Genomic DNA, 15011 nt, shown 5'->3' on the forward strand with positions numbered 1-15011 from the left:
ATAAAAAAAAAAATCATTAAGTCCTTTTCCTGGGTAAAAAGAAAATTCACTGGTTACCTGAGAAATCATACAATAGATTTACACAATTTATACAATTAAAAAATCTGTTTTGCATAGATGACACCCATTTAATAGAAAGACTCTGAGGTTTTTTTTTCTTTTTTGTTTTAGAGATAGTCTCATTACATATTCCTGGAAGGCCTGGAACTTGCTACGTAGACCAGGCTGGCACCAAACTTAGAGATCCACCTGCCTCTGCCTCTGGAGTGCAAGGACTAAAGGTGTGTACTACCATTCCAACTAGACCCTTTAAATTTTAGGATGAAAATTTAGTTTGATACCATTAAAAAATTGCAAGTTATGAAATACAGAAAGCATATTTCAGAAACTATGTATAAATACAATGAAAATTGCGATGACAATTTAATAAAACAGAAACACTATCAAGCAGCAAATGATGATGTTGCACCAGGGGGAAAACCATTCTAAAAGCACAGGGTGGTCGGCAGTTAAAAGCCATAAGAAATAAAACCTTAAAAAAAAAAAAAAAAAAAAAAAAAAAAAAAAAAAAAAAAAGGAAGAAAACCTGTATGACTATAAAGAAAATTAAGTGAAACTTCAATGGTAGCACATACTTAAGCATGGGAGAAGCCTTGGTCCGATTTCCACAAAATAAAGGCACTTGCTATGAAAGTCCAGCAACCTGAGTTCAGTCATAAGATTCCACATGAAGGTAGACAAAGAAAAACAACTCCACAAAATTGTCCTCTCACCTTCACATGTATGTCTACACACACATACTATACACACACACACACACATTTTTATGTGATGGATGTTCTGTGCTTATGTCTGTGCCTTGTACAAGAGGCCAGAAGAGGGCAGCAGATCCCCTGGAACTGGAGTTACAGATAGCTGTGAGCTACGTGGGTGCTGGGAATGGAAGCTGTGTCCTCTAGAAGATCAACCAGTGCTCTTAACCATTGAGCTTTCCCAATTTTAAAAACAAAAAACAAACAAACAACCAAAAAAAAAAAAAAAAGTAAACAAACCCAAAAAGAATGTAATCATAATCTTTATAGAGAATCTGAAATGCTAATTTCCCTTTTCATGCGGGCACATGCGCGCAGGCCCACACACACAGAACTGCTTTCAATTCTTAGACTTCAGTCGTATTACTTTCATATTAATACCTGTAACTCAAGGATCCCTCAATAAGTTTGTTATGTTTCACTTAGCCAAGACATATAACTTTTCTGGTGTCACTTTAGCATTTCTTCCCGTGCGTGTGCGTGTGCGTGTGTGTGTGTTGGGTTTAGTGTCTGGGGACCAAACCCAGGGCCTTATGCACTCTATGGCAAGTGCTCAGCCACTGGACTACATCCCCAATCCTTGTTGATGAGGCAAAATTAAATACTAAGCAAGAATGAGTACCTTGAAGAAATAAGAGATTATAAACTGCTACTTTATGATAATTTTCTCCTGCTGTTTCATTTTGAAACAGGGTTCTGCCATGCAATATTGCAGAAAGGCCTTGAACTCTATCCTGCCTCCCAAGAGCTGAGATTAGAGGCATGTGCCATAGTATTTAGGACTTAGGTAGTAACTTTAAGTTGGAGTATTTAGTTCTGTTTTGTTTATTCCAACAATTGCTTATCTTCTGGAAGCTCCTCTTCTCCACTCTGAAACAGAACATTTTTTTAATCTCCTACCTATACTTCTTTTCAAGTACCATCTTCTTTTCTCATTCATCAAACATATAACCCTTGGTTTATACCTCAGCACTCTACACTCTCAGTACAGTGTTATTCGACACACAGCCCATTGACCAGAGAACAAAACATAGCAGAATTATCTGAGAAACATGTAAAGGAACAAACTTCCAGACCATGCTGGTCCCAACAAATCTCAAAGTAGAAAGAATAGAGGAGACGCAAAGAGTCTATTTCACAGACAATGCAAATATTAGTAGAGTATCATTTGTAATTAATTGCCCACACATTTTCTCAAATTTCAGCTTTAATCCTATCCATGGCCTCTAGGGGAAAAAAAGTAGCAAGGCAAAATTAATTATCTTGAGAACCCTATAAGGACAAAGACCTGGTTAGAACCCTGGGTCCACAGTATCAAATTAGATAGAATGTAGATAGAAAACTTAAATGAGGCAATGTGTACACAGCACTCTGCAGAATGCTTGGTGTGAAGTATTTATATTTAGTAATTGGCTGCTGTCAATAAGCTACAACTGAAGATCCATCTCCACTCCCACCTCCTCAAATTTGTTTGCTCTCTGGGATTTCCTATTTCTGTTGACCCAATCATCATACTACTTTTCCTGTATTCTTATTCATGTGTGTCTGCCTGACCTGTCCATCACAAACTCCCTCTACCATTCTACATCCTCTTTTAACTCTTTGTTAAGCTTTTCTTAACCACCCCAACTTCAGAAACCTATTCATACTGTCATATCCATTACCACCTGCAAAAAAAAAAAAATCCTTAGCAACTGATCTGTTACATCTTTCCTGTTATCTTAAACACTACTAAACTTTTCCCTGATGGTTGACTATTTATCTCTTTATACCTCATTCCTTAATTAGTGAATAAACTGTTACAGTGGTAGAAACTACCTGATACTTTCTCATTCCCTACTCTCAGAATCTTGGTTCCTAATATATAGCCAATATTCAAACTATTAAAAAACTTCAGCTGGAAAATGATTATAGTCACTTGAGCTGAAGCATAGTAAGTACTTTAAGTTCAGAACCTTTTTCTCCTGCCAAGATTGAGCTTGTCTGAGGTTTGAAGATACTGTCATTCAATACATTTCTGTTAAGAATTTAAAAGTAGGAGGCTGTTAAGAGCACTGACCTCTTCCAGAGGACTGCGTTTCAATTCCCAGTGCCCCCACGGCAGCTCACAACTGTCCATAACTTTAGTTCTAGGGGACCCAACACCCTAACACAGACATACATGCAGGCAAAAACACCAAGGGACATAAAATAAAAAGGAATTAAAAAAAGAATTTAAACTAGATCCAAGTTATTAATTAGATGCTGTGAAGCCAGATATGGTGTCATGTGCCTGTAATCTTAACACTAGAGGAGCAGAGGCAGGAAGACCTTGAGTTTAGACCAGTCTGGGCTTCACAAGCAAGAAGACTATCTCAAAAAGGCCCAAGTAAACACAAAGCTTGTAACCAACCGATTTAAGCTATGGAAATAGCAATTTATAAAATCTAGGTTGTTTTACTTAAGGCAATACTTATTTTCAATTTTAATCATCATTGCTGAGCTTTTAATAATGAACTCAAACTAATTCAGAGATTTCTCAGAACAATATGCTACATCTAAATTATTCTAAAGATACTGGGAAACCACACAAATAAATTCAAAGAGCAGTTTCTACATTTTAAAATCAGAACATTCCATCAGTTAATTGTCCTTCAGTGTAGATAAGAATAATTTCATGAATACCATAGTTTCAAAACAGTGTTATGTTCCCATTTTGCATATGGTTTTATATAATACATTAAATGCTGACTTGAAACACTTTTCCCTCATTCTTGAGATGAAGTCTGAGACTTCAGAAAGTTAAACGTATAAATGCATAAGCAATGCAATATAATCTTCCTAAATAGCCACAGTTATTTAAAATATTTGACTACTGATTGATAAACTACTTAAAAGACTAGCAAAAGAAAATACAACGAAAAATGGCATTCCAACAAGTATAAACTGTTTAGATATGCAAGGCGAGCTCAATTAGCAAAGCCTAAAGTAAAGCACCTCACAAGCAAACTTGGGTTAAAAACACTTCTAAATAATACACCAAGAACCTGAAAAGGCCTGGTTTTCTTCATTTTTGTCCTTCTCACTGTTTCAGTGTTTTAAGCAGTTTTTTGTTTTTGTTTTTTTAAATCCAGTATTTAAGCTGTGCAGCTAAACCATCCATGGAGCCCAAACCAACCTATTGGGGAAAATAAGCCAGTACAGACAAGCTACTATAGTTACCAGTCCCTAAATCTTATGGGAAAAGTTATGAACAATTCTATTCAAAATTTCTGATCTCATTTAAAGCAAAGTGAGGAAGTTGTATGACATACAAAGAAAGCTGTGCTTGCCCACATTTGATTAATGTGCACAGAGGACCCTCAGGCTACTAGGATAACTGGACAATGAAAATGGCTAAGACTTTTTAACACTGCCTATTCATTTCCCTCAAGGTACGGTTGCCTCAATTTCATAATCTCTTTGAGGGACAAGAAAAAAAAAAATACAAAACCATTTGGATAAAGTATCTGTAATTCCCAATTTAAAAAAAAATCCTTGAGTGTTTTGATAGCCATAAGTCCTCTTGCACCATTAATCACAATAAAAGGTGAACACCAAGGTTAATGGCAAATGCCAAAAATTTAAAAGACACCAAGGCTCAAGTGCATATTCAAAATGTTAACACTTTGGCTCCCACATTAAAATATTTTTCAGATGATAAAACAGACTCAAAAATAAAATACAAAATAATTATCAAGAACAAAGTTGCAGTATTTTGCAAACACCTAAGTGAGGGGAAGATGCTTGTTAACAGCAACAGTATCTAGAGACTTCCAAGCAGAGAAACATAACCAAAGCATTAAATGCCCTCACCCTAAGAATTGTATTTTTGACTTCTAAAAACCCTCTTACCTGTTTACAAGTTTATACAGCTGTTTACCACTGGAACACCACCTTGCAGAGTATAACCGTGGCATCCTTGGTTGATAATCACCTGTTGCCTAGCAATCATCATCCCGCATGGAGACAAGACAGCACTAGGGCTCTTCCATCCGAGGTTAAAATTCAAAACAAGCCCAAACAAGCCTGCATGTCAAGGTGGTCTTCGTCTGCAACTAGTTAAGTTTAAAACTGGCAAACAACCATGGTATCTGAAGCCAAAGGTGCAGAATTGCTGGCTTCCTCTTGAACTCCAGCGTTGTCACTGTGCACTGAAGTATTCTGCTGCAAACTGGAGTTTTTCTCCTGTACTGGGAACAGGCTTCCAAAGCTCAAGAGCCCCTGTACAGGATAATGCAGGAACTAAAGGCAAACACTTTCTCCTCCTTAAGGATGCCTCCATTTTTTTTCCTCACAATCTGTACTACCAACCGAAGTGACTGGGCCTGAGTGTGCGTTCGTACCTATGAAACCGTCACGATGCATGCACATCCAAGGCATGTGGAACCACAGGTCAAATAAGGCACAGATACCAAGTAACGGTTCTAATTACAAACGCTAGCTCTCAGGAACTCTTCATCCATTCAGAACTAAACCCATCACTGCATAACTTTGGTAAGAAGCCCCTGGAGACGGAGGAGCTCCTCAAATGTGTCAGGAAAGGCTTTATTAACATCATCATTAATATTTAAAAAGCAACCGGAGCATTTCTCCTTCTTTTGGCAATTTGGTGCAAATGTTAAAAGTGCAAGATAATGCAATTTCAAACTTTTCTTCAAATTAAAAAATGAAACTAAAGCCAAACGTGATGGGTGAACAAAATAAATCAAAACTTAAATTTCAGGAACTCCGGCTCTTCAAACCAGCAAAGCCCCCGACTCGTGCACTGTGGTGAGACTTAGGGTGCTTGCCCCGGCTTCTTGCACGCCAGCAAACAGCACCCTCATCGTGTTGAGGACCGAGAAGCAAAGGATCCCCTTCACTGCAAACAAAGGGGGTCACTGTAACACTATGATCCTTCAGAATTGACACACCGTGATAGTCAAAATGAAATTGATGGTCTCCCTGCTTCTTGCTCAAAACATACAAGATCTGAGCAGCAGCAAGTACCCCCTCCGCTGCAAACAAAGGGGTCAAGGTTTGCCGTCAATTCACTTCCAGGCAGAAAAACATTTTCCTCAAAAGAAACAATTTATTTAGAATAAAACAAAAGCAGCTCAACTGTGAGCCCATGTTTGAGTGACAGCTACTTTTAAGCTGTGTGAGCCATAAAAAGGGTTTTCCTTTACTTTTCCAGAAATCTTGTGTACACAGCACAAAGCAAAGAGGTCATTTTTCCACTTAAAACACCGGCATTGGCATCACAATAGCAGATACACAATGTTAAGCTGCCATTTTAGTAAAATGCACAAAATACTAAACAGATTAGCTTTCTTCCATCAGAGGCCCATGTAAACTCCACATAAGCCACAACTTCTCTTCAAAAAGGTCCATTAGAGCTTTGAATTCCGTATCTTCATCCGCTGTTCACCAGTTTTGCTTGCGGGAGGGGGAAAAAAAGGTTATTCAGTACAAACGTTTACAGTATTAAAAATATATATATTTCCCCTATGCCATTATAGATGAACATAGTATTAACAAGACCTTCCTGGATAGTCCACTTTAACTTCAAAAAGCACCAATAATATCCACTGGCACAATCCTTGAAATGAATTCACTACATGAATACACAAACAACAAGTAGAACAATAGAATCTGATTTGTATTTTTTTAAGACTGTCATCAAGGATTATAGGACTGAAAATATCCTTTATCCTCAAAAAACTGACTAAATGCATGGCCAAATGTTCAGGAAAAAGCAAATTTATGACCAACTTATAATTAACCAACATCTCCTAAATATAACTAAAAAAGTGTAACAATAGAAAGATGGAATTTAGACAAACTTTCAATCCCTCTATGCTTATTTTGCAATTTATATGGAGACAAAGACTCCATGGCTGTAGAAAGGGGTCAAAGCTACAAAGCCATTTACAAACCACCTTTATCTATGTCACCAAAGACAGGTGTTACTTTCTGTTAAGAACACACACATCCAATGTGCTAAACAGTCAGAAAACTTCAGTACTCATACTTTTCATTTCTATTCAAATTATACACATAAGAACTCTTCATCAAACTTAACATTTTACTGTAGTTACCTGAAATCATTTCCCACCGTTAAGGATATCATTCTAACTAGAAAGTTAACAGGGCTTAATCTGGTTTTTGTTCTCATACCTTTCTCTTATTTCAAAAATCAGACTTTGTGACAAACACGGGGGAAAAAAAAAAGTCCAGAAATTGTCTCCATTTTTTTCCCCTGACATAAGTCATTAAGGCCCTCTTCCATAGATCTCATAATTCTGTTACTACTGAAGTTTTAGTAAATGGTTCTTATATGAACACAAACTACAGTTCAAGCTGTGCCTGCAAAATGAGCAATTTTACCAGCCAAAAAAAAAAAAACAAAACAAAAAACCCTTAATTGAAAAAAAAAGGAAAAAGTAGTCAGTGAACATAGTTTTTAAATAAATCTGGAAATGTCTGACTCTGAAAAACCTTTTACTGCTTTGTAGCAAATGATCTAAGTGAGTCAGTCACAAAGAAAGAATATAACCTTCAAAATATAACAAAAGCTTATGTAAGCCAGAGGATGTACATTTTAAGAGGTTAATTCTAAAAGGAAAATTATCTTCAGTTTGATAGTGTATAAGTACACATTAAAAATTTAGGTTTCAAAAAAAAAAAAAAAAAATTTAGGTTTCTGTATGAAAAATTCTTTACAGGAGGAATCCCTATTACAACCAGCAAAATACTACTCCACAATTAAGTAGAACCATTTGCTAGAAGCTGAGTGATTGCTTAACTTTCCATAAACTTTGAAGCTGTGATCATAAAGTCTTAATCTTATTTTTACCAGTATATTTAATACATAAATAGCATACTTAAGAAATTTTCTTTCCATTCATTTTAGTTTCTGGAAGAAAAAAAGTTAAAGTACTAAAGTTATTAAAGAAAAAAAAAGGGGAGGGGAAATGGGCTGTTAAAATGAGTATCCAGAGAGGCCAAAAGAGGGTGTTGGGTCCCCCTGGGACTAGGTGCTGGGAACCTAACCTGAGTCCTCTGGAAGAGCAGCCTGCATGTGGTACACAGACATACATGCAGGCAAAACACCCATATGTATAAAATGTTTTAAAAATTTTTAAAGAATATCCAGTATGGGATTCTGATACAGCTAATGATATTTAGAAACAGTTTTAGACTGCTTTCAATCAAATTCTGAAGGTTTAAGTGGTTAATTGACAGATAATATGAACCTGCGTAAGAGTGGGCAACACAAATATGATGGCACTTTGTAGGTAAGCACCAAACTAATTTACATAATACACAGATTTGGAAATGGCATCAAGCCATTGTTTAAAAAACACTGAAGTACTAAATGATCAGATCTAACAAAAGGTAGCAGTGTCAGTTAAGGGTTCAAACATGGAGCAAAAATCAGTACTCTTCAATAAGATGTTAACAACAATGTTCTTAAAAAAGGAAAACCATCACACCACATTTGATTAATAGTAAAATTAGATGTCACAGACTTCACTCTCTAACAGCAAAATCACTTGCCCAACTATCTTACAAAAAAACCTAAAAGATTAATGGCTATAAAATTATTTAAACTGGAAAAATCTATCTACCTAACTAAAAACTTTACTTAAACCCCATGTACACAAACTACACTTGCATCAGCTTCTGACTAGATGTCTAGTTCATGCCAACTACTGTTTTTGGAAACAAAAGACACCCAAAGTCTTAGTTGTAGATTTCAGGTATTTTTCCTATAGGCATACCAAGAACCTTTGTGCTCATAAGCCTAGTACATTCTTTTTCTCAAAAGCCTCCGGATTAAAATAAAAATTATAAATACATAGTGAAAAAACAAAAGTATGATGTAGTAGATGATGTGGCTCTCGGACTGACATGAATTACACACCTGTCACAATGAAAAATTAAAATTATGTAACATTTCTCTGGGTTATTATTGATGCTATTTCAAATCTACCAGCTTTGATAACAGAAAGAAAACAGTTGAGCTCTGCAAGGCTTTGAATAAGTCACTTTCACAGAATAGAAAAACAACCATGATCCAAAAACTCAAGTTCTTAATCATAACTAAATACTGGGCCCTACTTGAAATCCTCAGTACTTATATTGAGGAAGAAAATCATACTTAATAATGGCCTTAGAAATCACAAGTAGTGGCAAAAGAGCACATAAAGCAAACAAAAAATACCACTATAAAAGTAACCAAAGCCCTTATTAAGGATCAGATGTCATATCATCCTTAGCTTTTTATTTTGGGTGAGGGGGTGCAGGTTCTGTGCAGGTAAGTTAAATTATTTTAATTACAGGTACCTGGGAAATCAAAATAAAAAAGGATTTTTCTAACACTGACATTTCAAACCTCTATAGCCAGACAGCAGTCAAAATATTAAACACTAAATTTCAAAGATATTCAAAACACTGTCAACAATGTAATACCACTACTCCTGTTTGAATATGAAAATAAAAATTGAAGGAATTTTCTTTAAATATATCAAGGGCATTTTACAGTAGCCTTTAAAAAAATTCTGTAATTTAGATGTTTGATTAATGTCTAAGGGGAAAAAAAAAGGAATACATACAAGCCTGCAGACAACTCTTCTTTCTATTACTGAAACCAGAAATTTCTTAAATGGATACAAAAAACTTCATTTTTGCTTTTGAAGTATACACAATTAGAACTGTATTTGCTACACCTCTCAAAGTCAAGAAAAACACCACTGTGCACCTTACCAAAAAATTCTCATTTTAAAAGCACTTACTCATTTCTTGCAGACCAGCTTAAGATATAAATGGTTTGTAACCAAGCCTCAATTTTTACCAATTACTGCTACAAACACAGGATACAAAACTCAAAAACTAATGATATGTTAAAGCAAACTTTCTGGGAATAAACTATTTAAAGAAAAATACTCAAATACCTGATTAAAATAATTGAACTTTGCAAAAATAATTGAACTTTGCAATACTTGATCAATGCTTCTAGTACAGAAATTATCTATGCACCAATCAACTATTTTTTCAGTACAGAAGGTTCTTTTCTCCAAATTATGATTCTAAAAATTGTGGGTTTTATTATTTTGAGGATTTTTTAAACTGAAGACTGAAAAAGAAAAAAAAAAAAACCTGAAGAAAAAGAAAAGTAACTCCTAATTAAAGCAAATCCATCTTCTTGCTACTTTCCGGGAATCCCTTTCACTTAAAATAATAGCTAAATTGCCCCAATATCTATTTTAAGGAGATTTACAAAAATATAGATATAAAAAAATCAACTAAACTAATTGAAAGAAATTTATCTGATGCTGTATCCCATTACATATCACAAAACAAGGAACCATGTCAAAGTAGTAAATACAAGTTACACATGGACTTTAGGACGCACCACGGACAATGATCATGACCAGGTAATCTTCTTCAGATTTGGCCAGTGCCTTGGCAGGGGAATCCAGGAACTGCTGAGAGAACTCACAAGGTGGGAAGGCATGAAGAACCCCGGTGTTTTCCTTGTCTTTGTTGCCTCCCACAGGGAGGCTGATCACCCCAGCTGCCTGCTTTTGCTTTAAATAGGACACAAGGTTCCTAAGTGGCCTCTGAGTAGAGGTGGCAGTGTCTGATGTGGCTGAGGAAGAGGAGGATCGGCTGTCAGAACTTCCAGGTACAGCCAGAAGTATGGCATAACCATTGGGCCCTGCCACTTTGATGCGACGAGTTACTTCATCCAACTTGGGCTGGTCCAAACGGAGACGCTGAGTGATCTTGAGCTGGGCTACTTTGCCTCCAGTTGAACCCTCTACAAGTAGACTGCTAGCAACTTGGAGGTCACCCTGCAATAGATGCATGTTGGAAGGGAAGTTGCTGTTCTTCAGTAGAAGCATGCCCTGCCAAGCCAAACAGAGTTTGGGAGAGGATGCCACCACAGGAGCTGTCCCTCCGTCCTGTTTCTGGGAAGGAGGTTTCTGTTTTGATGAAGAAGTGCTGGCACTGGGGGCATTGCCATCAGACCGTTCTTCCTTTTTCAGAGGGTTTTTTCCCTCTGTAGGAGCAGCTGTCCGGTGCTTCCTATCCCGTTCAGCTGATGCAGAGTTTTTACGGTCTCGCTTGTCACTCTGGCTCTTCTCCAAACTGCCCCGTCTATCTCTGATTGGAGAGGGCCTTTCCAAAAGAAGACGGGAGGATCGATCATTGTCACTGTTGTAGCGATCTCTGTTACTGCTCAGTTCTGGACTTCGGTCAGGAGTGGGAGTGCAGTGACGTTTTCGTGGCCGGTCACTCTCAGGTGATCTATCCAGATGCCGTCCTCCACTTTCCTCAGGCAGCCTTCGCTTCCTTGGCTGGTCCCTGCTGCTGGGCAAATCCCGATCACCTCTGTCCCTGTCCAATGACCAGCCATCCCTCCTTCGATCCAAGCTATCCAGTGGCTCATAAGCAGTCACAGCACTAGCTGCAGCACGAGCACTGCGTTCTCGAACTGGTGGTGGGGGTGGCACCCAATCGGAATCAGTGTAAAGGTCCCTATCTCGATCTCTGTATAGTAAGGGTGGTGTCCTATCCCGAGCACTCCTCAAAGGGTCAGGTGCTCGATGTCCAAAAGTATCTGTCACTAGTTCATAATGAGTCAAGGGCAGAGGCTGAAGATATTGCTGCTGATAACGATGTTCTGTGTCTGCAAAGTCTACTCTAAGGCGACGATCTGGGCCACCAAGTGGGAATCCACGCATATGGGTCCAGGCAGCATGAGCTGCATCCAAGCTTTCATACTGTATATATGCCCAACTATCACCTTTTCGGTAGTCTATGGTTCGTATGGTGCCAAATCGATCAAATTCTCGTGCCAGGGCAGCAAGAGGCACCCAAGGTCCCAGGCCACCCACCCAAAGTCGGGTAGTGGGTGTGGCTTTACCATAACCAATCTTGATTGGATTCCGAATTATAATTTTGCCAGACATTGCTAGTTTGGCCCTGTGAGACATGTCTAGATTCTCAAATTTGAGAAAACCATAGGTACTGGTCTGGCCACGAGAAGGCCTCTTAATGTCCACTTCTGTGATGACTCCGAAACGATCAAAAGCCCTTCTCAGATCATTTTCTGTCACAGTGATGTCTAAGTTGCCCAAGAAAAGTGTCCGGTTGGCACGCTGATCATCCTCGGGTGATATCTCGTCCACTTCTCGGAAAGGAGCAGCACCTGCTCCAGCCCCCACCCTTGGCTCAAGACTATAAGCTGGGCGCACTCTGTCATAGAACGGATAGTCTCGTTCTCTTTCCAGCTCTCGGGGCAATGGTGGTGGGGGTGGAGGCGGCAGGCGGCCAAGAGCCAACTGCTGCAACCGGTAGTCTCTGTATCCCAAGGCAGCACCGCCAGGGGAAAGTGATCTCTGACCTCCTCCTCCTGGGGCGTGCCTGTGGCTACCCACAGAGGTTCCGACCACGCTGGACGACGGAGGGTAAGTATCTTTGTCTAACGGGGAGCGGCTGCGGCGCCGGCTCACGTACACGGCTTCTATCTTCAGAGGCCGGTCATAGAGCACCAGGCGGCCTCTGGCATGCTTGGCCGCCCTCGCGTCCTCTGGCCTCCGGAAGTTCACAAAGGCTACCCGCTCATCCCCGCTGCCAGAACCCGAGAGGTGACTGATTTTGACACTTACATCACCGAAGCGTTTGAACTCGTGAAACAGTCCGTCCTCCACCGCTTCGTCGCTCAGCTGGGACCCCAATTCGCTTATCTTCAGGGTCTTGTACTCCACGCCGTCCCCGCCGCCAGGCGCGGAGGAGGCGGCCCCGGAGGAACGTGACTCCCCGCCTCCACCCCGGGAGCTGCTGCGCGACTCGCCCCCGCCTGAGGAATTTTTGGTGCTCGGGGAGCTGTAACTATGCAAGCGGCTACTGGAGCTGCCCCCACCAGTGTCATACTCGCGGCTGCCCCCTCGGCTGCTGGACTTGTCCAGGTGAAGGCTCCGCCGCGACCCGCCGCTGTCCGTCTTCCCGCTGCTGCTCCCATTGCTGCCGCCAGAGCCCCCTAACTTCTTGCTCCGTTCCCCGCGAGAACTGGAGTCCTCGCCACCACGGGAGCGTTTGGGCTTGACCGGCGAGCGCTCCTTGCCTTTCATTGTGGAGGGTCGCCGGAGGTCGTCTCTGCGGAGCTGACTAACCCGCCACCCCGCGCTCGTTTCACACAGCGGACTCGCACGCCGCCATCTTGGACTCCGCCGCGGCAAAGGCTCCCGCCCCGCGGACCTCATTGGTCAATTAATTCACTCTTCAGCCTTCTCATTGGAAAAAGTATTTGTCCGTCTTTACATCTCCCCGCGCTCCGGGAAGGCGCCCGCCTCGACGCTGTTATTGGGTTCCCAACGCCCTAATCGGAGTACCTCATTGGTTATATTCGTTGTCTGTCTTAACGGTTCCTCGCGCCAGGCCGTAGCTCCGCCCCTCGCACTTCATGGTCACCTGACCCAAAGCCTGGAGGCGTTGATTGGACAAAAAGTCTGCCCTGTAACGGTACTTCTCGCACGGCGAAAGCAGCGAGCCCACCTTCTCTTCCCTTTCATTGGCTTGTGACCACGTCCTTTAAACCCCTACTTGGGAAGTCTGGACATCAGTTCTGGCGTTTCTTCTGAGAGCTTGGCTCTCCCCAATCTCGCGAGAGACAAAGAGCTCCCCTCGCTCACTCTCTCGCTCTCTTTCGACCCCAGTCTTCCAACTTCTCCGGCGGCTGGAGGAAGTTTAAATCTGATTGGATGTTGACCAGGAAACTGATAGGGCAAAAGCGCTGTCCATCACTTACTTAAAGGAGCAGGCCCACAAACTGAGGCGTCTGAAGGTGAAAGACTAGAGCACGCGCTTGCTGTGCGACGTCACTTAGCTGTCGCGAGATGGTGACAGTGGGTCCGGCCCGCCTCCCCGCGCTTTCGGCGTTCTCTTAAACATTTGTTAGGTCCTACGGCGTACTTGGCGGCGCTTCGGTCCTTCGAGTCTGGAACTTGCGGGCTCCGCACGGTCCTGTCGGGGCGGGACAATGGGCTCGGTGGTCCCTCCGGCTGTTGGCCCGCGATCCCCTTAGGCAGCTGTCCCGGGAAGTCCAGCCGACACCATCTTAGTTAGCAGCCTGAAAAAGCCCCACCCCCGTGCGCGAGAAAGCGCCTGCCCGGCTGTGTGCAGCTGGCTGGGGCGGTGAGTTCAGGGTTCACTGAGCCTCGGGTCACGCTGACGCCCTGGGCGGTACCGAGTCACTGCCCGCCCGCGGACACAGGAAACGGCGCCGTGGAGACCTGGCCGCTCGCTGTGGCCGCCCGAGGGCTCCCCGTGACCTGTGCTCACAGCCTCCAGGCCTCCTGGCTGGTCCGACCTGCAGGGCCATTGCAGACCTTCCCTGGCGCCTGTTTTCGGTTGTGAATCCCTGCAGGGTTTGCATTTATAAAAGAGCTGTGGAACGTAATATAGCTGTGCTTAGCTTTAATGTGTCATGCTTCTCACCGTTCGGACACCTTACATTTTTTCTGGTTTCTTCTACCTTAACACTCCGATTAATTCATATTGGGATCCAGTAACATGACCACCTTGCTGCTTCCCTGGATCCACCTCCTTGAGTCCTTTAATCGTAATCAACTTCTAAACTCAACTCCCCCGACCCCATCCCTGTACCTTTATCGTGTTGGGTAAATTTGTGTAATACTGGTGATCATGAGAGTACGGGTGGTCTGTATCACTGCCGTTTACCTTCTGGTGAAGGGAAATAGGCTTCATGCAGTCTCCCCAAGAATGTACCTAGGAGAGATTGGGAAGATTTTGGTATTCACGTCTTACAAGATTCCTGAGTAAAGGATGTGTTTTAAAACGGGAAATTTTACAAGGTAACAATAATGCCCCTCCCCCCCAATCCAAACAGAAATCTAAACTTTTAAACCGCTTGAAAATTAGATACAGCAACCTGGCTAGTCCTATTTCAACTATTTTGATTTGTTGGCATGTAATCCTGAAATTGGTGAAATTCGGGCCAAAGTCTCTTGATCACGTCAAAGAGTTTGAAAGAAGCCCAATATAAAAATTATAAACCCCCAAATACTGTAATGCATAGACATACTTGTATTAAAAATAACTGTTGTGGGGCATTGTGAAATAGCTGTAATCCTGTTTTATTAACCTGAGCAATGTAGTGAGATT

At 41.4% G+C, this 15011-nt stretch overlaps 1 protein-coding gene across 1 annotated transcript; it reads right to left on the bottom strand.

Moving 5' to 3' along the window:
• Nucleotides 1-5880: 5880 nt before the first annotated feature.
• On the bottom strand, nt 5881-14778 carry Rbm15 (RNA binding motif protein 15). The gene is made up of 2 exons (XM_052732136.1): nt 10234-14778; nt 5881-6251 (listed from the first exon to the last, which is right to left on the bottom strand). The coding sequence occupies exons 1-2, from the start codon at nt 13088-13090 to the stop codon at nt 6229-6231; spliced, it is 2880 nt and encodes a 959-aa protein (XP_052588096.1). The 5' UTR covers nt 13091-14778; the 3' UTR covers nt 5881-6228.
• Nucleotides 14779-15011: the final 233 nt, after the last annotated feature.

This window comes from Peromyscus californicus, unplaced genomic scaffold (genome assembly GCF_007827085.1).
Source record: "Peromyscus californicus insignis strain IS unplaced genomic scaffold, ASM782708v3 Scaffold_9__1_contigs__length_137607984, whole genome shotgun sequence".
NCBI lineage: Eukaryota > Metazoa > Chordata > Mammalia > Rodentia > Cricetidae > Peromyscus > Peromyscus californicus.